Source organism: Silurus meridionalis, chromosome 26, assembly GCF_014805685.1.
Source record: "Silurus meridionalis isolate SWU-2019-XX chromosome 26, ASM1480568v1, whole genome shotgun sequence".
In the NCBI taxonomy this organism is placed as follows: domain Eukaryota; kingdom Metazoa; phylum Chordata; class Actinopteri; order Siluriformes; family Siluridae; genus Silurus; species Silurus meridionalis.
The window spans coordinates 4,896,292-4,921,613 of NC_060909.1; the positions used below are offsets into that span (position 1 = coordinate 4,896,292).

The window sequence follows — 25,322 nt, forward strand, 5'->3', positions numbered from 1 at the left end:
ATTGATGTTCTACTTTGATCAATTCTGTATTGATCTGGAAGTAAGAAACTCACTTGTATGAATTGTATAAAAAGTCGCTATGGATAAGAGCGTCTGCCAAATTCTGTAAATGAAAATGTAAACTAAGTCTGAAATTGCACTGGTATTTTGCACTTTGCCAAGCTCCAGGCACAAAACCTAATGACCCACCATCCGTATTCACAATGCTGCTTTTCCCTATACACAATCCCATGTTGGCAAACACACACGTTGAAAATTAGCAAATGAATTTGGTCTGAAATGGTGTCGTTTAACCATAATGCTACACGATTAACTCTAACAATGTATTTTAGTAAAGTTTTTAATATCTTATTATGGTAGTTAAATGTTGATTGTAGAACAAACAGGAATGGGGCATGTCAGTCTACTGAAACAGAGCAACTCTGCTACAAAGACAATTGACATGACATACGTTTGACATACAGCGATGCTGCAACGAGTCGTTTGAGGTTTTTCGAGCAACACACGCGGAAGACCTTTAACGAGCTCAACCCCCAAAAATTGCGAAACCATTCGGCAACTTGTGCATAATAAACGTCGGCAAACGTTCCGTATGATATGATCTCGCATCCGCACCCACCCTACTCGCCCGTTTTGGCTCCTGCGGACTTCTCCCTTTTCCTGAAGATGAAGATCCGGCTAAAGGTCGCCGTATTGACACCATTGTGGAGATCCAGAGCGGATCGCAGAAGGTGCTTTGAAATGAAGACTTCCAGGACACATTCGAGAAGGTGCAGGAACGCTGGGAGCGCTGTGTTGCTGTGCGAGGGGACTATTTTGATAGTGATGGTGTGTCTCAAAATATATAGATTCCACCTCGTGCTATATAAAATTATTTAATACCATAATGTCTATGACAGGTGCCAAGAATTCTGGAGGCAGCACATATCCTTTGTAATTTCTGACACGAATCTGATGTTCTCTTAAACAGAGTTGGAACATTTAAGACCATGTGGTCCACTGCATTTAATATGAAGCTTAAACTTGTATCTCGGCAACATTTGCATTTCTGTCTGCTCCGTTTCAATGCTATATACTTTTAGACCGGATTCTATAACTCACCCACTTGTAAAATCACTTTGAATGAGAGTGTCTTTGGATGAACATGGCAATGTTTTCAGATATCAGTGAAAGAACATCAGAGCCTTCAGGCCATTTGGACAGCAGGGTTCAAAACTGAATAAATCTCCATACCTTCCTGTATAGACTTGGCGCTGAGCATCTGCTTGTAGTATGAGTAGTAGAGGCCGCATTCGGTCCGAAAGGAGATTTCACGCTCTACTTCCTGCCAAGAAATCCAAAATTTGACAAGTGAGCAGAGGGATTGAAATAAAAGCTAACACATAAGGTGTCTTCTGATTATGTAACAAATACGGTACATTATATTTAGACAGATGTTGGTTTAATGGAGTTACAATAACAAGTCAAACAGGTGCTATAACTATGGCTTGTTAAGTCAGCTCTTATAACAATGCCTTGTTTTTAGTAAAGATTTACCCGGTATGAAGTAGAAGAAAACCTCTAGAACTTCTATGTCAAATTCTATACTGTATTCCCTTATATAGAATGTAGTTAAGGAATACAGGGAATAAGGGAATACAAGGGAATACAGCATAGACGGGGCTCTACTCCATCCGAGTTTTGATTTGTTCTAACAGGATATTTTGTTTGACATAGAAGTTCTAGAGGTTTTCTTCTACTTCCACAGTGTTCCTGTGACAGGCTCTGCTACAACTCTGAGAAGAATGAACTGGGGATGAATGAAGAAATGGACAAACATATGCAAAACGTTATGAAATCATTTTCCAAAAAAGGAACACTTCATAAAGAGCATCACAAGCCCTGCTTTTGTGGACCCAACCTTTCCTCCAGATTTGGCATAGTTTTGTCAGTTTTATTTGAGGTAATGAAATATAAAAAAAAGTGTCTTTTCAAAAACCCAGGTAAAACTTATTGTTAATCCACTTCAGAAAACAATACAAATATAACAAACGCAAATTTCTGACAGAAGAACTCATTATGAAGTCTGCACCAAAGCTGCTTTCAACTTTCAATATTGCTTGTGTGTGTTTCAAGAAACATTGTCTTTTAAAAAGCGAATTCGATGCAGCACACTATTAGACCTACCAGACTATGAATAAATAACTCGAAATCTTTTCTCTTTTTTATTCTACACACAATTTGACATAATAAATTGGAGATGTACATTCCATCACCGGTTACATGATTAATATGAGACACAGACCAAAAGATCCTTCTTACCTCCAGCTGTGAAAACCAGAGCAGGTTTTCATGGATGGAGTAAACATACCAAGCATGGAAGAGTCCAATCACCCCTGCCAATGTGAGCCCCGCCACCATGCCAAGAGTCTGCCAACAGCTCAAGTCATTAAGTCTTCCCCATGAAGAACAACTTATGTCCACCCACTGCTTTGAGACCTCTTTGTGCTCGTTTGCCCCAGAGCTATCCAAATCGATGCTGTCCAGAACGTTCTCTTGCACGCTCTTGCCTCTGCGTCTTGCTTTCATTGCAGCTTTCTCTGCCTTTCTGAGATATTTTTTTTTGGGTCCTCCACTGAACAATAATGCAGTGAACAAATCCAGCGGGTGCTTTCTGAATCTTGAAGGAGGAGCTTTCTCAAACACTGCTATTACCTCATTACTCATAAAAAAAAAAAAAAAAAAAAAATAACAAGTTCCACAATTTTACAAGATATTTTATGAGCTATCTCGGCGAAAAAAAAATCTGTGGAGGCTTTTTAAGGCGTAAGAAAAGAACTGACCGTTCCACGACCGGACAAGACAGCTGAGATAGGAATGAAGGTATTGAGCGGCACAAATGGTGACCTTTCGGCGTTTGGAAGAAAAAAAAAAATGGAAAAAGAAAGTCGTGGACTTGGAACGTCGCTTGGAAAATGTTAAAAGCATTTGTCCGTCTTTTTGAAACGATCAAAAAACTTCTTTACCGGTCTGAAATGGCATCCACAAGGTGCTATAACTGTCACAGACAAGACTTCACACAATGTGAATTCAAAAGAGTCCTGGCTGCAGCTGCTTCATGTCTCACACGTGCGTTTCCCAGAGGAGACACCAAGCTGACATCTGTCTATTTAAACACGACGCCTGAATAACAACATATGGCCACGATACAGCAAGGAAAACACCTGGGTTCATAGGTTACCCAGATACCCAGTACACGTTACAGTACCCTTAGTTTAACCCAAACAAACTTTGCCTGACTTATAACCCAGACTTGTGCATGTACCTTGACCGAACACTCTAAATCAACAAGACCATGTGCAGCTGTTTGCACCTTTGATGAGCTTCCTCAGTCCTCTCTCTCAAAGCCAGAGGAGGAAATGTATTTCCAGCATTGCAAATTTTCACTGCAAATTAAGCGCTCATACTCCCATGAGCCCCGGCTCGCTCTAGGAGGCGTTTAACCGCAGGGGGAAAAAAAACAAGGGAGCATGCTGGGAATAAAAGCTCCGGTCATTTCTTCCTTCAAAGCAAAGTGAAGCGGCTCCCACGTTTATCGAGCGAGAGAACAGATGACAGCGGAGAATGAGTCATAGCGCAAGCCTTAAAATACTACACTCTACACGTTGCATCACTCTTGTTCTTTCCATTACAGTCGCGGCCAGACATGATTTAAACTCTAACGCGACCTTTTTATGAGTGGACCAGAACATGCTAGATCTACTGCATTTACCAGGCAGAGAAAAAAAAACTGTATGACTGTATGAACCAAGGCTTATAATGCACCACCAAGAAAGGTTAGGCCATCATTTTTCAAAAACCAATACAACTTTTCTTGCATGAATCTTATATTTCAAGAAAACTTTTGATAACATATGAGAAATCCTGACACGGGTTCCATCTAAAAGTCATGGTAGCGATCTCTTCGTAAGAAAAGGTTATACAAATATAGTGAACAAATTATAAATTAATTAGCTAGCTCACAGGGCAAAAGTTGTAACTAGCATATTATAATAAATGTGCCGTGAGCTTGTTAGCTAGTGTCTAAAACAGACTAACTAGTAAAGAACATGAATTCCCTGTGTAGTCATGGTCTTATTTTGCAATACTGCCACCTAGAGGAAGGTGGACGCTCAGTGGTGAAGGTCGATGAGGATCTAAAGGTTGTGAGTTCAAATCCCAGCACCAACAAGCTGAAACTGCTGGGCACTTGAGCAAGGCCCTTAACCCTCAACTGCTCAGTTGTATAAATGAGATAATGGTAAGGTGCAATTAAAAGGAGTATCTGTGAAAAATTTATTTTTTTGGAATTTGTCTAGTTTTGTTGCTAAAGTGTTTTGTAATCATAGTAAAATATGGCAACAAGTAAAAATATTATTTGATTAACTGAGGGGATTCACAATAATTTGTAATATACATAACCACACACTGTACAGCATGCAGTGAATTGTTTTTTAAGTCTAATCTCCATAAAAAAAAAAAATCAATTAAAAAATTAAAAAAGAAAAGAAAATTAAAATTGAAATAAAAAATAGAACAAAAGAAGGATTTTATTTTTTTGCATAGAATTGTAGTGAAATAAAATGGAATTGACATTGTAACAAAATAGAATTAAAAGGGAATAATAAAACAGAATTTTTAATGTAATAAAATAGAATTGTGAACTGTGCACAAAGCCAGCTCCTTGAAGATAGGATTTACATGGGTTGGAGTTGAAGATCTTCTGCTATAGAGCTCTGACCTTAACCCTATTGCACACCTTTGGGATAAATTGGAACGCTGACTGCACCCCAGGCCTCCTCAGTTCACCTACAGCAGTACCTAATTTTACAGCCTGGTGGATGAATGAGCAGAAATCTTTAAAAGTACACTTCGAAATCTAGTGGAAATCTTCCCAGAAGTGTGGAGGTTATATAATAGCAAATGGGGAAATAAATGTGATTTTTAAAAAAAAACATATACAAATCTTATAGTCAGGTGTCCACAAAATGTTGTCTAAATAATGTATTGAAACAATTTCAAACCACTGTATTATACATTGGTAATACTTGTTTTGTATACTGGACACACGAAAAAGACATTGTCTCTCGTAATACTTGCTATAGAGTATATTCATGTTATGTGGCATTGCAGTGTAGTTCTCAGAAGGTACAGCTCCACTGTATAACACATCCAATATAATATGACTTTTGTTACATTCGGTCTGCCAAAGTGAAAGACGAGCCAATCTGTATTTCTAATGAACGCGCACATCTGTGCAGTGTCAGAGACGGGAATGCAGAACACGTCTCATGGCCCAATTACAACTGCCCTGTCTTGCACATGGTTCTCAACTGACACACTTTTTTTTTCCTGAGCAAAATGCAGCATCTGCCAGGAGGATATGAGAAGAAAGCACAGTGCCAAAATAAGCAACTGTTTCAACCATCATAAGATCTGAGGCCTCGTGTTCAGACCTTTCTTATAGTTTCTGAGAGAACCCTGACCAAAAGAACGTCTTTCTGAACATGACAACAGCTTGGCTCTTCTCCAGTCTTCTGTTCCAGTTTAGGAAGCTACTATATAATCCCCTGCCCTTCTGTTAATCTATGAATATGATCTGGGAAAGCAAAACATTCATTCACCACATTTTGGGAATAAATCACACTTTTCCAGAAGGAAGCATAAGCATGTGTTTAATATTAACAGCTCAGAGAACAGGACCAAATAAACCTGTTCCTCAAACATTTATAAACCCTGAGCTGCTTTTTCCATTAACATTGGTTCTTTAATGTCTAAGTTCAATACCAGCAAAGAGGAAAAACTATTTATGTTCTGCTTGAGCAATATGACAATATGACAATGCCATATATAACAACGTTCATTACATTTATATTTCTACAGGTAATGGTCATTGTAAAAAAAATGGCAACACTCCAGACTGTTAAGATTTTACCTTAAAGAAGGGGTTCTCAAACTATTTGGGGCCAGGGACCTCTTTGCAGGGGGAGAAGATTTTCCAAGGATCCCCTCATAACAGTGATGAGCATATGCCTACTACAATTTGGATTAATAGAAGCCATTAGGAAAGCTTTGCATTGTAAAAAAGATTTTTGATTTGTTTTATACTGATAAACAGAAACACATTCAAATCATTGTAATACCTCATACAGTGGTGACATTAAAAATGACATTAAAAAATGTCATTTTTAATAATTTAATAATTTAAATAACTTTTGAGAGAAACATGCATGTTCCTTTTTAATATGCAACAACTTCAACTTTGACCAAACCAAAAAAAATAAATAAATAAAACCCTCTATTATCATGATTAACAGCTTTTTTTTGGCATTGGTACAGTTCGTTTCTCTAAACATTTCCCTGCAATACTTTGTAAAACCAAAGGTGTTCTTTGCTAGTTGGATATATGCAATGACTGGGCCGGCCGTCCTATGATAGATAACACTCAAGCTGACTGTTTGCTCTCTAAACAACGCTTACAGTCATTGGATGTATGCATCAGGTCACTGCCAGGTTTTGTAAGTTATAAATACATAATATACATCTATTATAAATCTAATACAACGGTACAGCAAATGTGTTGCATAAAAGTAATATTTTTATTGCAGCAGATACTATACACGCAATATCTCTGTGTTACAGCGTTTACTGCTGTAAATCTACTGTTACAGTAAATACATTGTCGTACTGTTTTAGTAGAGGTCCCAATACATTTGTGTATCAAATTCTGATTCTGTTATCAAAGAAATAATTGACCATTAATTTATAATGAATGAATAAATAAAATCAACAACAACAAAAACCCTTTTTGACAATTTTAGTTTGCAGTTTGTTATGGTAATAATTTTAGAGTAAACACAAAACATTAATTTAAATAAAAAAGAATTGAAAGCAAAATAATGGCCGGGGGGTACAGATAATCTATTATTCAATCATATTCAGTTGTAAATTTATTCGATTTCGGCATCAATCGGTCAGCTTCATATGCTGTATTACCAGTTTCTATGTTGATATAATCAATTGCTCATATGCTGTATTGCCAGCCTCTAGACTTTATCTGTACTAGTATATAAATGAAGGCTGTAACATAAAACCCCTGCATTTTCCTTCACCGCATTCGAAAGTGTAAGTAAATATTTTGTTTTTGTAATCGATCAATTTACACAGCAACTTATATCAGTTGCACTCTGGGTGTGAAGATCTCAGTTCGGTATTATGCAGTGAATTCTATATTGTGAAAAAAAGGTCAGTTAATTTCCTGAGGAATGTTAGCGCTTACAATCTGTGCTCGGCTAGAGCTTTGCCGGAAATATCGAAACAATCTCGTCCATCTTTTCTGCTACAAGTCTCTTTCTTTATCTTGTCTGAAAGTGGTGGAAAGTTCAAGGGAAAAAAGTACGAGGCTGAGAGTATTTCTGTTTGCTACTGAGTTGCAAAATGCAAAAACATGCAAAACAGTGATAGTAGAAACATGCCTGAAGGTTAAACTACAAATATCTAAAGAGCAACCATGAAAGAATGCTGGGTAAAATGTTTTTTTTCTCAGAGTTAAAATGTATAGAGTCAGTGTTTTGTTAACACACTTTCTGTATTCACAGACTTTTTAATCAGTGTGTGATTCTTTCCAAACTGTTACCACAAACTTGAAGGCACAAATGTCTCTGGAAAATTCACTTAAACTAGGAGACCCAAACCTGTTCCAGCATGACAATGCACCTGTGCACAAAGTGAGATCCATGTCAGAGTTGGAAGTGGAAGATCCTAAGTGGTTTATTGAACACCTTTGGGATGAACAGGAATACTGACAGCACTCCAGGCTTCCTTCGCTCGCCTACATCAATACGCTACTTTACTGACACTCTTGTAGCTGAAATGAGCACAAGCCACCACAATCACACACCAAGTGGAACATCTACTGGAACATCTCCCTGAAAGAGTGGAGGTTAAGATAACACTAAATGAATATTAAATGTGGAATGGGATGTTTAAAAAGCATATACAAATCTTATGGTCGGTTGTTCACAAACTCATAAAAATTATCAAGGCTCAGTATCAGAATCAGTCTTATTTTATGATGCAAGTTTTAGTTAAAAACATGCCGCAATCCAGCCTTCTATTTAATAAAATGCAAGATATGTCAATTAGCGTATAAATCTAGATTGATACATGAGTTTTAAATTCTCTGACTTTAGCTGACACCACCTGAATGCTCCCTTGCCCTAAACTCAAACTATAAACCACACTCAAGGTTTTTGTCAAAAAAACTTTTAATTACTCATTACTGCAAAATCAACATTCAGTTAAAATTTGCACCTGGCACTGCCAACCAGCATTTCTTGCCCACATAGTTGGTATTATTATGCCCTTTATACTTTCCTTACATCTGAAATGACTGAAATTCTTGTTTTTTTTCTAGACTATAAGCTCTGGCTGACTTAATTACTTATCACAATATATATTCAAATGAAAAACTGCAAGCACATTTGCCAAGTTTTGCTTGTCAAATGTCCCCCCTAATGAATAGATGCATATTAATCAAAGAATATTAACAAACTAACAAACTCTTGACAATTCTTCAGTAAACAAAAAAGGGACTCTGGTAGCTTTGCTGATAATGTATTCATATTTAATGAATGAATATTTAACCTTACCAGGTCAGTGAGTGCTGCCTCTGTGGCGGCAGAGCAGACTTTTCATTTATTCATCTTTTATTAATTAACTAGGGTCGTTAATGTGTTAATAATGAGTCAACACAATGAATTTTTTAACACACACTTTTCACTCACAGGAGCCTTTAAGAAAAACAAACAGTCTCCATGGCTCTATTACAGTGTCTCTGCAGAACAGTGCACACAGTTCAATGCTCTCTAATAGTTTCGCTGCAAAAGGGCACACAATCCCAGACGCTCTCGCATTCGAATTTACAGAACAGTGCGCAGTCTCTAAGCACCATCACAGAGTCTCTACAGAAAAGTGCTCAGTCTCCAAATCTCCTGTTCTGTACACTCACCAAAGGTCAGCATCCAAACAGACTCTGGTCCTATCATATCTCTACAGAGAAGCTCAGCTCCAGTGATCTCGTTCAGTTTTTTTTTCTTGAGCACGGTGAATGCAAAAATAAAGCAAAAACTAAAATGTGAGATGTATACAACTGAATTCCTTCTGCAAAGTGCTGCCAGCTGTTAAGATTTCCTTAAGGCTCCTGAACCACCATCGGTTGGAATCCTTGATCAGTTTTTCTCCCTTTTTACTTTAGGGGCTGACCATACTTTATACAGTTAGAGCTTTACTTCTAGTTTCTAGCTGTACATGTCAGTTTTCAACTCTGTACAATCTTTGGTAGAAGATGTAAAAATATGACTATGTGATTGGTTTTTCATCCATCTAAATGGATGAATGGATGGATAGACAGACAGACAGACAGACAGACAGACAGACAGACAGACAGACAGACAGACAGACAGACAGACAGACAGACAGAGAAGTATATAGAGTAACTTCTCATTTCTTAAACAACCATGACAGATGAGACATCCTGTGGTTGTGGAAAAACTGTTACTTTGATTGAAAAAGGATCAAATTATTGGCCTGCACCAAGCAAAAAAAAACAACTAAGGAGTTTGTTGAAACTACTGAAATTGGGTTAGAAACTGGCCAACACAACCTGGAAGAAGAGTTGTGAATCATTATCTTCAGGGGAAAAATTAGGTAAAAAAAATCTTGATCTGAGATCACTTAAAAACTTGGTGAAATCAAACGGTAAAGCAACAGTAGAAGTGAACTACACAGTTTTTAACCCCATATAGGTTTTTTAGGGTGTGCTGGAGAAGAATTTTACACAGCGGGAAATTAATGCAACTCGAAATGGAATCTCTGAGCTCAGCAGGCAGTTTGTTTGACCTCATGGCTTGGTTTTTGCTCTGAATGCTTTGTCATCTGTAAGTCCTTCTATAGAGAAATGTGTGCCTTTCCAAATCATGTCCAAATCAATAAACTTTTCTACAAGTGGACTCTAATCAAGTTGTAGAAGCATCTCAGCAACAATCAAGAGACTTGGGAGGCACTCGAGCTAATTTTCATGTGTTATTGCAAAGGGTCTGAATATTTATGTACATTTGATAGTTCAGGTTTTTTAATAAAAAAAGTATAGACTTTTCCAGAATTTTCTTTGACATTATAGGGGAACTAAATCTATATTAGAAAAAACCCTATTGATTGCAAAAAAACTAAAATAAAAAATGTATGTGTATATATTTTATTAAATATATAAATAAATACATAATAAAGAAGCATACTCAGATCTATATCTGTACTCAGATATTAAAAATAATAATAAACCTTATTCGAAAAGAATTTTTAATCAGAGAACATTTGTTATTGATGCACCAAGTCTCAAATCAGCACAAAAATCCGCCATGATTCACACATCCGGCAATTACCCCTCTGGGGGGCGACAAACGCATCGGCGCGTTTTATGCTAATTGTTCCTCATAACGTTGAAACAAACTTAATTTACACTGTCTTTTATAGTCAAACATTTAAGAGCAATACATCATTCGAATCTGTAAAGGGTTTACTTCTATTTGTATGCACTCATAACAACAAAACACCATGCTTTGGTGAAATAAAGAAAACAAAGACAGAGACAGCAGAGAGCATACACTGTCATCTCTCTGTCTACTTTTTCAGATCGAACACAAATAAAAGATAGATAGATAGATAGATAGATAGATAGATAGATAGATAGATAGATAGATAGATAGATAGATAGATAGATAGATAGACAGACAGACAGACAGACAGACAGACAGACAGACAGACAGATAGATCTTAAGACTTGCTGAGGGCAAAGCTTTACAGTCTTGAGTTGTGTCACTGTGGTCCAAGTGACCTCTTGTACAGTGGCTTTTAACGGCAAAAGTGAATGCGTCTTATATGAAGATAGATAGATAGATAGATAGATAGATAGATAGATAGATAGATAGATAGATAGATAGATAGACGGACGGACGGACGGACGGACGGACAGACAGACAGACAGAGACAGACAGACAGACAGACAGACAGACAGACAGACAGACAGACAGACAGACAGACAGACAGACAGACAGACAGATAGATAGATAGATAGATAGATAGATAGATAGATAGATAGATAGACACATTTCCTCATGACCTGATCAGCATTAAATGCAACTTTTTTACTTTCTTTACATGTTACTTTCTTTCTTATTTTACTGTTATAGAACTGTATATAAAGAAAGGTCAGGAAAATTCTTTTACAATCAGGAGTTAAATAATACACACAAACTGCAATATAACCTGCATATAAAAAGCTTCTGGAAAAAGATTTTCCATGACCAACAATGACCATTCTCTCTACTGCTTTACATTACAGCCGAATGGACACATTCTACTGAAAGCTCACCTTTATATTGGAGAACCAGAGGTCATTTTCATGAAGTGTAGCCATGTAGATGCAACACAGCAGGCCCAGACTAACTCCTATTACAGAACCGAAGACAACACACAGCACCGTCCACCATGATGTCCCTTCTGAAAACATAAATAAAATTACACCATGATATGGCACCCAGCAGCACTAAATGCTTAGACACCTCTCTTTCAAATCCCTCACAGATCTAAGCTTTATGGTCTATTTTGCTAATATGCTGAATGAAAATTTTGAAAAATGGTACTGACCAAAAGTCTTTTTATGCAAGTGGCCGGCTGCATGTTCGCACCGCTGACCCTGAAGTTCTGGACCCACTTCCTTCACTTTACTCTTCCTCTGCCTTAATGCAGTCATGTTTAATCACAAGACCCTGAAACACACACAGAGACAGAGGCTTTATAAAAACAGACCTGAGGATTCATACAAAACAAAACGACACCAAACATTTGCATGCTTTTATTTGTTTGGCCTTTTTTTCCCCAATGCTTTTCCTTTAATCACAGTTTATGCAGGTCCATCAAACATGAAACACCAAGACATTTACATTTACAGACAATATAATGACTGTATAAAGACAGAAAATCATATGCCCCTTATATTGCTATGTACTCTTTATGTTTTCGAGTTTCCAAACACCTCATTTAAACCAAACGACTTAATACATTAATAAAAGGCTTTTACTTCCATTAATTCTAATTACAATAAAATAATTAGTAGGGATGCTTTAAACCAACAGAGAAGCGAGATTTGTTACATGCACATTACAGCACAGTGAAAGTGTGATGTTAGCAAGCTGCAGTCAGAGTAGAGGATCAACTATGATAGACCGCCCCTGGAGCACAGAGCATTGGGGGCCTTGCTCAAGGGCCCAATGGTAGCAGCTTGGCAATTCTGGGGCTTGAACCCCTGACTTTCCAAACAATAATCCAGTGTTAACCACTGAGCTACCACTTGCCCCATTTAACACAATATTAGATCAATATTGTGCTAAATTGCTGAGTTTGTTTTAGGTATAGATCTTTTCTAATCTAATTCGCTGATATATTTTGCACTCTGAACTTGATTTTGTTCAACATTGAAACAACACAGTGACACAGCCAGAGTAAACACAGCCTTCATATCTTCATAAGACACCTATTTTATATTATATCTATTATATCCTTATTGGTAATATTAACCATGGTTTTGTGCATCATAGACTGATATGTATCTCCAAAATGCTTAACTTTAAAGAACAATATAATCTGCCCAGACCAGAACAAAGCCAACGCAGTTGCATACAGCAGTTCTATTAAATTGTACAAATCAATTAAATCAATACCAAAGAACACATAGCACCATATAAACTGCTTATAAAAAGCATAAACATTACAAGCATGTTAACATGGAACAAATACACATTGAGACACGTTATAACTGGAAGCCAGTGAATAGTTAGTACAGTGGAACCTCGATACCTCCGACCTCGATAGCTGGCGACATTTTATTTGGAACCGGACTGAGACTAACTCACGAAAAAATCAGACAGTTCACGTGAAGCTGCGAGTGGCTCGAAAGTTTGTATTGATAAATTACATAAAAATGTTTAAAAAAAGGATTTTATTATTGTATTATTAATTTTAATGTAGTAAATAAAATATTTATGACAAGTAATTCACAATTTTTGTTGAGTTTACAATACAGATTACATTACAGATTCCCCTTGAAAAAGAAACTATCAAAAAGGTGAGTCAAAACATAGCGATTTTTTTGTTACGCGCGATGTGTCATAGAACGTAACCCCCGCGAGTATCGACGTTACACTGTATTTTGAAATTAATTCTATTTGTCAAAACAAACCTACATAATTTGGCATGGTTTTGTAAAAAAAAAACTGAGTGCTGTTTGGTTCTGTAACCAAATGGAGGTTCTTTTTCATAACAAATGATTAAATGAAAATATGCATGAATGAAGGAATAAATGAATACATTATTATTATTTTGTTATTTCTTCATTCTGATAAAACTACATCTGTTGAGGAATTCTTTACTCTTCACATAATGCATTTTTGATCATTCTCTCTCTCTCTCTCTGCCCTTTCCAGATCCACCTGATGTCCCACCACTGGATGGAGTTCTCTTTGATTAGAGACCACTCAGTACAGTTAATAATGGCTTCACAAGAACAGCCTTAAGATCTATGAAGTTAGTGAGCAACTCAAGAACTTTGGGGATGGATTTGGACTGTAATTAACATTCTACTACAATGGCTCAGGACTGCGGTTTGAATGAACAGTTCTGCATTTAAGTGACCATCACTGAACACCTCAACAATGATAGAACTGTAATGAATGGACATTTAGTGCCACCCAGATAAGGATGGCTTCCCTTCAAGGCTTCTTCCTCATATCATCTCCTGGATTGTTTTTCCTTTGCCACTGGCTTACTGTTAAATGTATAGTCACAAAACATACAAATTATATATTTTCCAACCTTTTTATCGCTGCTCTGGGACAATGTCCATTGTTAAAAGTGCTCTACAAATAAAACCGAATATTGAATATGCAAATTACTTTGTTGCGTCATCAGGCGACTTCAAGGGCTATTCTTGCATATATTAGATATTTTCCACCGAATGGAGATTTTTCTTCAGCATAAACCACAATAGATCAGAACCTCCAAAATACACTGCAATAGATGCAACATCCATGGTGCACCTTTTTGAAGAAGAATGAAACCCTCCTGGTGGAGTGTGATGAGCATCAGGGGGTAGAAGTGAAGAGGAACTCCCATCAGTGTGTGTTATTCTGCGGGGGGATAAATCCTGGGTTCATCCCGCAATCAGGACGCTAATGGCATGTGTTTAACACGATTTCTGGATTTTACAAAGCAATTGTGCATGTCTGGGATCATGTTTCTCCCCCAAACCCCATTAATTCACAGGCCCGGGTTGGAGCACCGCTCTTTCCTGCTCGCGCCGCCGCTGGAGGTCCACCAAACCCCCGCATGAGCATCAGCGTCGCTGTGGCGCTTCGGGGATGGATAGAGGGGGGGGGGAGAGAGAAGGAAGGGGAATGCATGCAATCGAAAGAAGAAGTTAAAACCCCCCCTGAGATCGGGTCTCACCGTGTTCCTCCTGAGCTCGGTGTAGGCTGTCGGATAAATCTGGTAACGCCTCCTCTTTGCGCAGGACGAGAAGATGGAAGCGAGCAGTTGCCCCAATGCCTTTTCGCTTCTCCGTCAGCAAGCGTTGAATCACGGTCATAAAACGCGGTTTGGCCCGGGTCATCGGCCCTGGTGTCGCACGCTGAAGCTGCGTCTCCCCTCTGGGTGAACCCAGCTCGCACAATAGCGCAGCGCCACGTGGAGAACCGACACAAGGCGCCGTTACACAAGATCACCGCAGGAAATGAGAACAGGAAATAAATCACCTAAACTAAGCCAAATCGCATGGATCATAGCATTTAAAATATAATTTAGTATTAAAGGTATCTACCCAAATCCAGCATTTGATGTTGTTTTGACGCATTATAGAGTAATACTCGATTTTTCCATACTACTCAGTATGCTAGTATACGCTTGTACAGTAACCATGGCAACCCCTGAGCATGCGACTACTAGTAGCTGTATATGAGTGCGTACTATTCAGTACTCTAGTATGAATGTTTGACTGGAGAAACCAAAGACCTCCAAGGACAGTGACCACAGAATTCAATGTTTAGTTTCAATTAAAGGAGCATTATTGTGATATTGTGCAGTTTATAAGTTGTTAAATTCGCGTTTGTGGAAATTGTGAAGTATTTTAAACGTGTTATACGAGGTGGCATCAAAAAGTTTTCAGAGTAATGGTACTAATTGGTGCTATTCCTACCACGTCTGAGATTTCATCGTGGACCGCACGTTAAAACAAAGAGCAAATGTGCAAATTCGGCATAAAACTGAGCAAATCTGCCACAGAGATGTTTGACATGAATCTGAAAGTTTGCGGCAATGATGCAATGTTTGTATTAAGATGGGCCTCACACTAGTTTTCTAGACACACATTCCTATGTTGTCTATTCAGTATCCACATAATGTCTTTGTCTGGGTTCACATACTTGTCTGCTATCTGCATTAAGATGAACAAGAACATATGCGCCATTCTGTGTGCTGTGTGATTCTTCCCTGATCAGAAAAACACACCACGAGCATCGCAGATCGCATGGAAAGTCTCTCCAAGAATTAAGTTTTCGTTTCGGGCATGATAAAAATCTAACACGCAATGAGTCGTTCGAGGTGTTTTAAGTGGCACGTGCACTTCAAGAGCAGAAGAACCTCACTGGAAGACTAGAGATCAGGAAGACCTTCACCGTGCTAAACCCCCGACAATGTCAAAATCATTCAGAAACTTGTGCATGATAAATAAAGTACTTTCTTGTAAACAGAGCTGGTCTCGAAACTCCTTGATACCACCTAGTAACTTCACAAGGGCCTAAACTTTATCTGAATCACTGACCTAATATATTTTTGTCCATAGATGTGTATTTAATTATTCCATTAGTCTATTCTCTTCATCTCTCTGCAGCGCTTAATTTAGAGTTTTTATCCAATCAGATTTCAGCCGTGACATCACGTGTTGCCATCAGCCCTGCGGGTAAAATACATGAGAAGAAGCTGTTGATTTAACCAACCAGATTTCGAGTTTGGCCACACTGAAGCCATCTAACAGGTATACAATAACATCTGCAATTTCAAGTCCTTTGATTGGATGCTCAAAGAGGGTTATAGTCAAAGCTCGCAAACCACATCTGTAGCAAACTGCATGGACTCAGATGTATTCGTGTAGGTTGATCTGTTATTATTAAACAAATAGAACACATTTAACAGCATGTAGATCCCCATTAGACACCATTAGGAGGTCAGTAAAAATCCAAAATGTTTTGGCAAAAGTTTCTGTGAATTGATCATAAAAAAATTCTAATGTTTTGGTAATGCTTCTGTAATGGCTTCTACTGGTTGAAGAAAACCTGCACAGACACATGCGAGATTCTACACACAGTAACCTGACCTGGGAAAACCTTTTTTTTTTTTTAGTTTCTACAATTAATAATCATTATTTTCTAAAGGATTGTATGGACACTGGACAAGCACAGTTACCCAAACTCCAGGTCAAGAACACATCTTGGATTTCAAATCTTGCATAGGTTCTCAGTTTGTTGTAGTTATAATTAAAATTAAACAGTATTGGCAGATATTTACAGCTATAAATACACTACAAATACAATAGCCTGCCGTTGGAAAGAAAAATTGTGTATTTAAGAGAACCAGTTGGACATGTTACCTTAGTACTGCCACAAACACACACACACACACACACACACACACACACACACACACACACAGCTCCTTGCCCACTGTTTCCATGGTAGACCTGAGAACAACAGAACATTAGTAAAACAGGGCACTTTTACCTGTCAGAATAAATCTATATTGACTATTTTAATAAAAAAAATTCCAGCTGACAGTATATGAGAGCCATCCTCATCCTCAAGCGAAAGCAGCACCTTGAGGAACAGCTGTATGCATCCTGAAAACACTGGGGTAAGGGAATTTTAAATGGATTCTTATCTTGGTAAAAAAAAAAAAAACAGGAAGGAAAACAAAAAACAAATAGTTAATTGACCTCAAGCATATTTCCTAATCTAATAGATTAGCATCCGACAGAAATGAGGCAATTATTAACACCATTGTTGTCGGATTTTGATCCTATAGTAGATTCTGAATTGAATTGCTTATCTTTGGTGGACCAGCAAATGAGAAAAGATAATGTTAATAATTTATGCACGCTGGATGTAGCAAAGAGGGGCGGCTTAAGGGCAATAACTGCACTGAGAGCTGAGCCCTTGTTGACTATGTGAGTAACTTTCAATCCAACTTGTCTTCTTTCGTTCTGTTTTTAGACCCGTCTAGTACAAGCGGTCCAACCAGAACATCTCTGCTGCGGCTCTCTTTGTGTAGATGATTGAAGAAACCTGAGGAAACGTACGCGTTAGGTGAAGGAGGCTTCTCATGTTCCACGTAATTCATGCAAGACATCGTTTCTTTTTAACCTGCGTGAATAATTTTATTTAACTTTCAAGCTGCAAAGCCAAATGTTATGCGCAACAGTGATTTGGTCACAGACTAGAAGGGAAACTCATGAAGCTTCCCAGGACAACTAGTTAAATAGGTCATCATGTTTAATACGATTAATAATAAATATTTTCTTTTCTTTCTTAGCCAGAGGAAGCAGTGAGAAAAAAAAAAAAAGAGCTGAGTAGCGAGATCCACACCCAGTAACATGAGCAACACTTGGCTTATGAAGAAAAAGCTGGAGCAGATCAAGGCTGAAATGCAGAGGCTTTCAGAAAGGCACGCTCTTTCTCGCCCTGAACGGTCAGACATTAATTTCTCAACAGTTCTACCGCTGTGCCAAAATTTTCCGTACACACAGAGGGCGGAAATGAATTAGTCAAGAATTCCCAATTTATGGACAAAATAAGATGCATTAAACATAATGAGACTTAGAAATGCTTTTCTTGTGTTATATTTTATTATACATGATAAGAAAATCTGGCCCACTTTTTACGAACCAGACAAGGCAGATTGAGACAATTTGAGTTATTACTGCTTGAGTTACTCTATACCAGGGGTGCACACACTTTTTCAGCATGCGAGCTACTTATAAAATGACCAAGTCAAAATGATCTCCCTACTAAAAAAAATGCATAAATAAATGCATGTTTTTCCACACTACCTTTGCGATTGAACGGTAGATCTCGATCGACGTATTGGGAACCCCTGCTCTATACAGTATGGGCAAAAGTAATGGGACACCTGACTTTTAAAGCCATATGTTTTTCTTTCCCAAACTGGAACCACACAATTGTATTGGATGTCTTTGTAAATTAAATTTTCCCTTCACTTGAACTAGCCTTTATGCACAAAGCCAGCTCCCCGAAGATATGGTCTTTGTGAGGTGTAGTGGGAGATCTCCAATAGAGCTCTGACCTCAACCCTATTAAACACCAGTGGGATGATTTGGAAAGCTGACTGCACCCCCAGGCCTCCTCACCTCACCCTGTGTCAATACCTGATGTTACTCACATCCTAGTTTCTGAATGAGCACAAATCTAATCAAGCAGTCACCAAAATCTAGTGAAACATCTTCCCAGAAGAGTGGAGGTTATTATAAGAGTAAATCAGGACTAAATGAGGAATGGAATGTTCCAAAAGTGCATATCAAACTTTTGTCTGCATAATGTATCAAGGCTAAGAGTGAGTTTCAGAATCAGTGTGCTTTTGCAATATAACAATTCAGGGAACTGAATGTGGAATCAGATGTTAAAAATGTACATACAAATCGTATGGTCTGGTGTCCACATACTTTTGTTAAGTTTGTTATGAACAAGCATATCAAGAAAATGTATTAATTTGGTCATATATACACAGCTGTGAGTTCAAAAAACATTGTTTCTACATGGGTAATTCATATGGCTTGTATGGCAGACATAATTTATACCTAATTATGGTGATAAAATGAAAACGAAATAGAAAGAAAGGCAAAAACATATTACATTGTAATATTGTGTCAGGAGATGTTTATTTAACAATTATGGAAGGAGACTCCATGATCAGTAATATTTACGAGTAATGATGTCTTGAGGAGGTTGTGGGTTGCATTTCTTTTGTCATATTATTTTTGACAAAAAGAAAAAAGAAAGGCTGGTGCAGGAACGCATGCTAAGTGACAAAAGTAATGAATCTTGTTTTTTTTTTTTTTACTTTCCGCAGTATAAAATGTAACTATAAACGAGCAAAAGAGGACATTCTCAATTAATAAATAAAAGATTGCAGTTGTCGGCAAATTGCAATGGTATAAAAGGAAAGAAGCATTTCCAGACCTACTGTCAGTGATAATCAGGGAGGAAACAGTGCTTTGTAAAGGGCCACGAGAGCGCAGTTGTTGCTTATTTTTCAGCATGTCTAATCCTGATTTATTCATCGCGCATCGGAAGAACGCACAACTTTCATTAGAGTTGACATGAGAAGTGTGAATGCAACACTGATGTTGTCCAACACAGAGCAATATTTACTGTAATATACGTATATATGTGGTTCATATCTCTCAGTGTTTCATTGCTTCTTCTCCAGCTTTAATCACAATGCATGTATTTTGTGCAGGAAAGCGTATCATCCCTTTGTGTGGAACACCCTGAGTCCTTACAGAGACACCAAAGAGATTGACTATGTGATTGCCACGGTAAGAGACTGCAGCTTCGGTACCACACTTATCAGAACGAATCTGGAAAAAAAATGCATGTTTTAATGTAATCTAGCAGGAATTTTGTACAATTGTAGAAAATCTAGCGCAGATCCAATAGTTACATTGCTCAGAAAATGAAGTGAGTCAGTCGAGAACCATGTGCAAGACAGAGCAGTTGTAATTGGGCCCTGAGACGTGTTCTGCATTCCCGTCTCTGACACTGCGCAGATGTGTGCATTCATTAGAAATACAGATTGGCTCGTCTTTCGCTTTGGCAGACCGAATGTAATGTCATATCATATTGAATGTGTTATATAGCGGAGCCTTACCTTCTGAGAACTACACTGCAATGCCATGTTATGTTATTATACAGTATGCTAAGTGTGACATTACTTTTCTTGTGTCCAGTATGCAACACTGAACAAGTATTAACAATGTGGGAGAGTTTGGAATTGTTTAATACACTAAATGGATCAAGGTTTGTGGACACCTGATAAGATTTTTGAACATCCTATTACACACTTGGATAATAACCATGATAACGCCCACTCTTCTGGGAAGATGTTCCACTAGATTTTTAAGAGTGCCTGTGGAGATTTGTCCTCATTTAGTCAAAAGGGGGTTAGTAAAGTCAGGTACTGGTGTAGGTGAGGTGAGGAGGCCTGGGGTGCAGTCACTGTTCCAATTCATCCAAAAGGTGTTCAGTAGGATTGAAGTCGGATAGCTGGTCACTCAAGATCTTCCACCCAAACTTATCTGCACCATATCTTCATGCATTTAGTTTTGTGCACAGGGACAGTCATGCTGGAAACAGGTTTGGTTTTTCCTAGTTCAAATGAAGCAAAATGTACCACATCCAAACACATCCTATACAAGTGTGGAACTTTGTGGTATCAGTTTGGGGAAGAATCACACACAGGGGAAGGTGTCCACACTTTTGTCCATATAGTGTACACCAACCATGCAGTTACAGTGATAAACAAACAAATTTGATGTTGGCCAGGATTCTATTAGCTGAGTAAATCCACTTGCGGCCATTTTTTTTTTCTTCACTGCTCATATACAGCTATTCAAACTAATCTATATATAGACCATGCCTTTAAACCTGCCTTATATCAGCTTTCCATCATTCACATGATCGTTTTGTAGATCGAGTGTTTTTGTTCTGGAAACGTTCTTTGTTTTTCAGTCCTCTGGCCATTGTAACATGGATCGAAGAGCTTCTGGAAGACCTGCCCATCTGTTACACTGACACATCCTGTCTGTTCAGAATATCGGTCAAGTATGATTTCTACGTTCTTAAAAATGATGAGGAAAGAACAATTTTGCATTCTTTATGACCATTGCACGTGCCTACCCGAAACTTGCGTGGACACACGTTAAGACTGGCCTTTTCCTTATTTGCCTGAAAACCCCTTCTTCTCTTCAGTAAAGTCCTTTAGCACAGTTTGTTCAATGTTTTACAAGCTCCAGCGCTGATCACGCAGGGTAAGTCATAAAGACAAACTCAACATCCCACTGGCATATAAGATTCAAAAAGAATGACTGTGATATAATTTATCATGTCCTTTATGTGTAAATCCCAGTCATATTTAAAATTCAGGCATGTCAGATCATTCTACTTGAAGATGGATTTCATAAAAAAAAAAAAAAAAGAAATAATTAAAAAAAAAAGGCCTAAAGAGCATCCTTTAGATATGCATATGTGCCATTGTGCACGAAAGCGCTTTGAAACTCTTAGATGTTCCACGCTGAAACTGATGAAAGAGAAAGATGTGTGCATCCACATGGTTAGAGGAGAAGTATTAAAAGAACGCTGCAGCCGGTATGAAAGGGTGTAAAATTATCAAAGAGATTTAGTAGAATAAATTGGCAGGCAGTTCACTAGAGTGAGGGATTATGGCGCAAGAAAAGCGTAAATGTTTAATGGTTTACTTGCTTTCTCTCTTTCTTTCCTATTTTTTTTATTTATTTATTCTTGGAAGACATTCATGTGTCTAGTTCCTGATAAAACCCAAAGGAAAAGTAGGTTGCCGTCTTTTTCTTCATTTCACACCAGATTTCTTGCTTGAGAAGAAGTTCGCATGGGCGAAGGCAGAGATTTAAAGCATGAGGACTCGGCTTATTAAAGTTAAGCTACTACAGTTTCCAGTGGACTCAAATGCAATTCTTAAACCCTCCTTTTTTTTTTCTTTTTGTCCACTTACCTAAGCACAAAACAAAGTTTTTTTTCTTGGAGGGCTGTGTAAAAAAAGATTTGGATTTATCTGGTAAAAAAAAAAAAAAAAAAAGCACAAAATAGGCATTAGAACCACTGGATACAAGAATTTGTTTGCTTTCTTTCCCCAAAAGTCATTTTTTATTAATTTTTTTCCCCTTTTCTCCATTCGCTTTCTGCACTCAGCTCATTTTGCCCTGAAGTCAATTTTTAAGCAGCTTTGAAAGACCACTCTCTCTCTCTCTTTTTTTTTTTTGCCAAAGCGCAGTGCAATTCACCCCAGCATATCACTATTGCTTCAGTCCAGGGTTATGACATTTACCATTAAATCCACCAGAGACGAGTGAATACTGGACTTCACCACCTATTTCAACAAATTATATACTCAATATAATAATATGAATGTAATTTAAGTGAAAGTGGGGTTTCTTTATCCTAAACAGGGTTTAAAGCGATCCTAACTGCGAAGCCTGCCGTTCTGTGATGGTACTCTGATGGAACAATTTGAGTCGACTGTATAATAATGTGTTCAGAAATTCTTTCGATCAAGGTTTGAGTAATAAATTATTTCATGCCTCACAATTTCACAAAAACCAGTAGTGGATGAAGTTTTGCACTCACTTTCCATCGAGAACTTCAACAATGATGAAACTATAATAAATGAATATTCGGCTGTCTCCCCTTTCGAATCTGGTTTGTCTCAAGGTTTTTTTCTTATCTCATCTCAGAAGGTTTTTCCCTCACCATCATTCCCTCGGACTCACTCATAGACCTTTGGGACAAATTCAAGAATTTAAAATGTATATTCTTGAGGTAATTATTTTTCTACAGCAACAATACAAATAAAATAGATTTAAGTACTAGTAATAATACCCCATTCACATTTTGACTAAATATGATTTATATATATATAATATATTTTGAATGGACTTAAGCATCATAAGTAAAAGTAGTGATCTATAAGAACTAAAAAATTGGGACACTGTGTAAAATGTAAATAAAAACATATAATATTGGAACAGGGCCATGTTTACCATGTGTAGCATCACATCTTAGGTCCATATTTATGGGAACTTGCGAAATGTTTGGGATAGGAATGTTATTCCATGTGTGTCTGATTCAGGATTCTAGCTGCTTAACGGTTCTGGGTGTCACTTGTTGAATTTGTCATTTTAATGGTGCACCAAATGTTTTTAAATAGTGAAAGGTTGACTGTAGGCAGGTCAATTCAGCACTCTGGCTCTTCTACTACAAAGTCATGCATTTACAATTATAGCATTTAGCAGACGCCCTTGTCCAGGGCTATTGAACAGATGCAGTTAGCATTGTCTTGCTCAAATATGCAAGGCGGTCCCTGAAAAAGACATTTTCTGGATTAAAGCATTTGTTGCTCTAAAACCTGTGTATACTATTCAGCATTGAAGGAGCCTTTCCAAATGTGCAAGCTGCTTATTCCACAGGCACTAATGCACTGCCATACCATTAGAAATGCGACTTTTTGAACTAAGCGCTGATAACAAGCCAGATAGTCCCTCTCTTCTTTAGTCTGGGGTACGTGGTGTCCATGGTTTCCAAAAACACAAAAACCCTACTATTTCCCTGCTAAAATATGACTTTGGTATAAATAATACAACTTTTACATTTTGACTTGAGTAAAACTGCTTACATATGAATGGACTTGAAAATAGATCCAAAGTAAAAGTAGTGATCTATGAGAACTATATGTGAATAATGGATGCGGTTCAGTGCTCCATACTCCTGCACATCAGAGCTTTTAAAGAAAAGAGTTTTCTATAGTTACAGACACACACTCTCGACAAAAGTGTTGGTTTATGCTTGTGCTCACACCCGAGCTTCTTATTTAACATGATTTATGATTTCACTTCAAAGAAGTGAGGAACGGCATGTTTTTTGTTGTTGTTGTTTTTGAAGTATTGGCATATAAAGCAAGATGATATTCACATTCGAATGAAGTGTGTTTTTTTTTTAGTGTTTAAAGTAGATATACGTGATGGTTCCCTGGTGGTCTAGTAGTTGGGATGTGGAGCTCTCAACACGGCGGCCCGGGTTCGATCCCCGGTCAGGGAACCAACCCCAGCCATTAGGGTTGCACAAGCCTTAGTGCCGGTCCCAAGCCCGGATAAATAGGGAGGGTTGCATTAGGAAGGGCATCCAGCGTAAAAACGTGCCAAATCAAACATGAGGATGATCCGCTGTGGCACACACACTACATGGACCAAATTTTCAGAACACCTCATTAGATTTGAATGTACTTTATGAATATCTCCTTACACAGTTAGTTCCTATTTGGTCTTATAATAACCTCCAGTCTTCTGGGAAGATGTTCCACTAGATCTTTGATTTCGCTTAGTTTGTGCTCATTTAAACGCTTTAGTGAAGTCAGGTACCGATGTAGGTAAGTGGAGGAGGCCTGGGGTGCAGTCAGTGTTCCATTTCATCCCAAAGGTGTTAAGGGGTTAAGGTCAGAGCTCTATAGCAGGAGATCTTCCACTCAAACCCATGTAAACAATATCTTACTGGGGCTGGCTTTGTGCACAGGGATAATGCCATGCTGGAACAGGTTTGGGTCTGCTTTTTTAAGTGAAGGAAAAATGTAATTCTACATCCAAAAACATTCTAAACAATGTCTAAAATTTTTTTTTCGATATATAAAGTGTCCAACACTAGTAGTAGTGTGTGGTCTAGCCAAGATAAACTCTTATTAGATCTGAATGGGGTAATGAATGTGTGTGGTACCCTATCATGGAATCCTTGTATGTTCCCAAGATAAGCTCCTAAACCAACACAAACCTGACAAGAAAACAGAGCATTTTCTGTCTAATATTGTTGCAATTCATCTTAATTTGTAGAACACTTTTAATGATGGACATTGTCTCAAAATCTTCCTGAGATGACATGAGGAAGAAACCTCGAAAGGAAAAAGATTTAAAGGGAACCCATCATCTGGGTGGCACCGAATGTCCACCGAATGTAATATTGAACTTGAAAACATACACAACAACGGCAGGGGTATAAAAAAAAACTATAGTTAGTGCAGTGTCACTGTGGCTACTCACTCCGTACTGGAAAAACGATTTGCAGTGCGCTGTATAATTAAGATGGTGTTGCACGAATGCTCAAAACCACTGCAGTCACTGGATTCTTTAAGACTTTAAATCCAGCTTCAAGAATTTCTCTTAAAAGGAGCAAATCCTGAAAATTCCACATATCGAGGGAGTGATTGAATGAAGGCTGGAAGGAATGAAGACATTTGTTAAAGTATGCTGAAATAAGTAGAACATAAGCCAAATATATATTTAGAAAATTAAATATAAAAACATCTGTATTACCCAAATGGGGTCTAACAAA

At 37.8% G+C, this 25,322-nt stretch overlaps 1 protein-coding gene and 1 long non-coding RNA gene across 2 annotated transcripts in view; one reads left to right on the forward strand and one right to left on the reverse strand.

The window, feature by feature from the left end:
- The window catches only part of dpy19l3 (dpy-19 like C-mannosyltransferase 3), a 72,905-nt gene extending 57,225 nt beyond the window's left edge, over positions 1-15,680 (reverse strand). The window contains 4 exon segments of the mRNA XM_046840638.1: positions 1,234-1,324; positions 11,447-11,574; positions 11,722-11,843; positions 14,578-15,680. Coding sequence (XP_046696594.1) covers positions 1,234-1,324; positions 11,447-11,574; positions 11,722-11,827 — 325 coding nt within the window. The 5' untranslated portion in view covers positions 11,828-11,843; positions 14,578-15,680.
- A 1,199-nt stretch (positions 15,681-16,879) lies between these two features.
- Positions 16,880-24,284, forward strand: LOC124379968. The gene is made up of 5 exons (XR_006924553.1): positions 16,880-17,031; positions 17,391-17,483; positions 17,710-17,865; positions 19,654-19,732; positions 20,925-24,284. It is a non-coding gene; the product is annotated as an uncharacterized LOC124379968 (long non-coding RNA).
- The last annotated feature ends 1,038 nt before the right edge of the window (positions 24,285-25,322 follow it).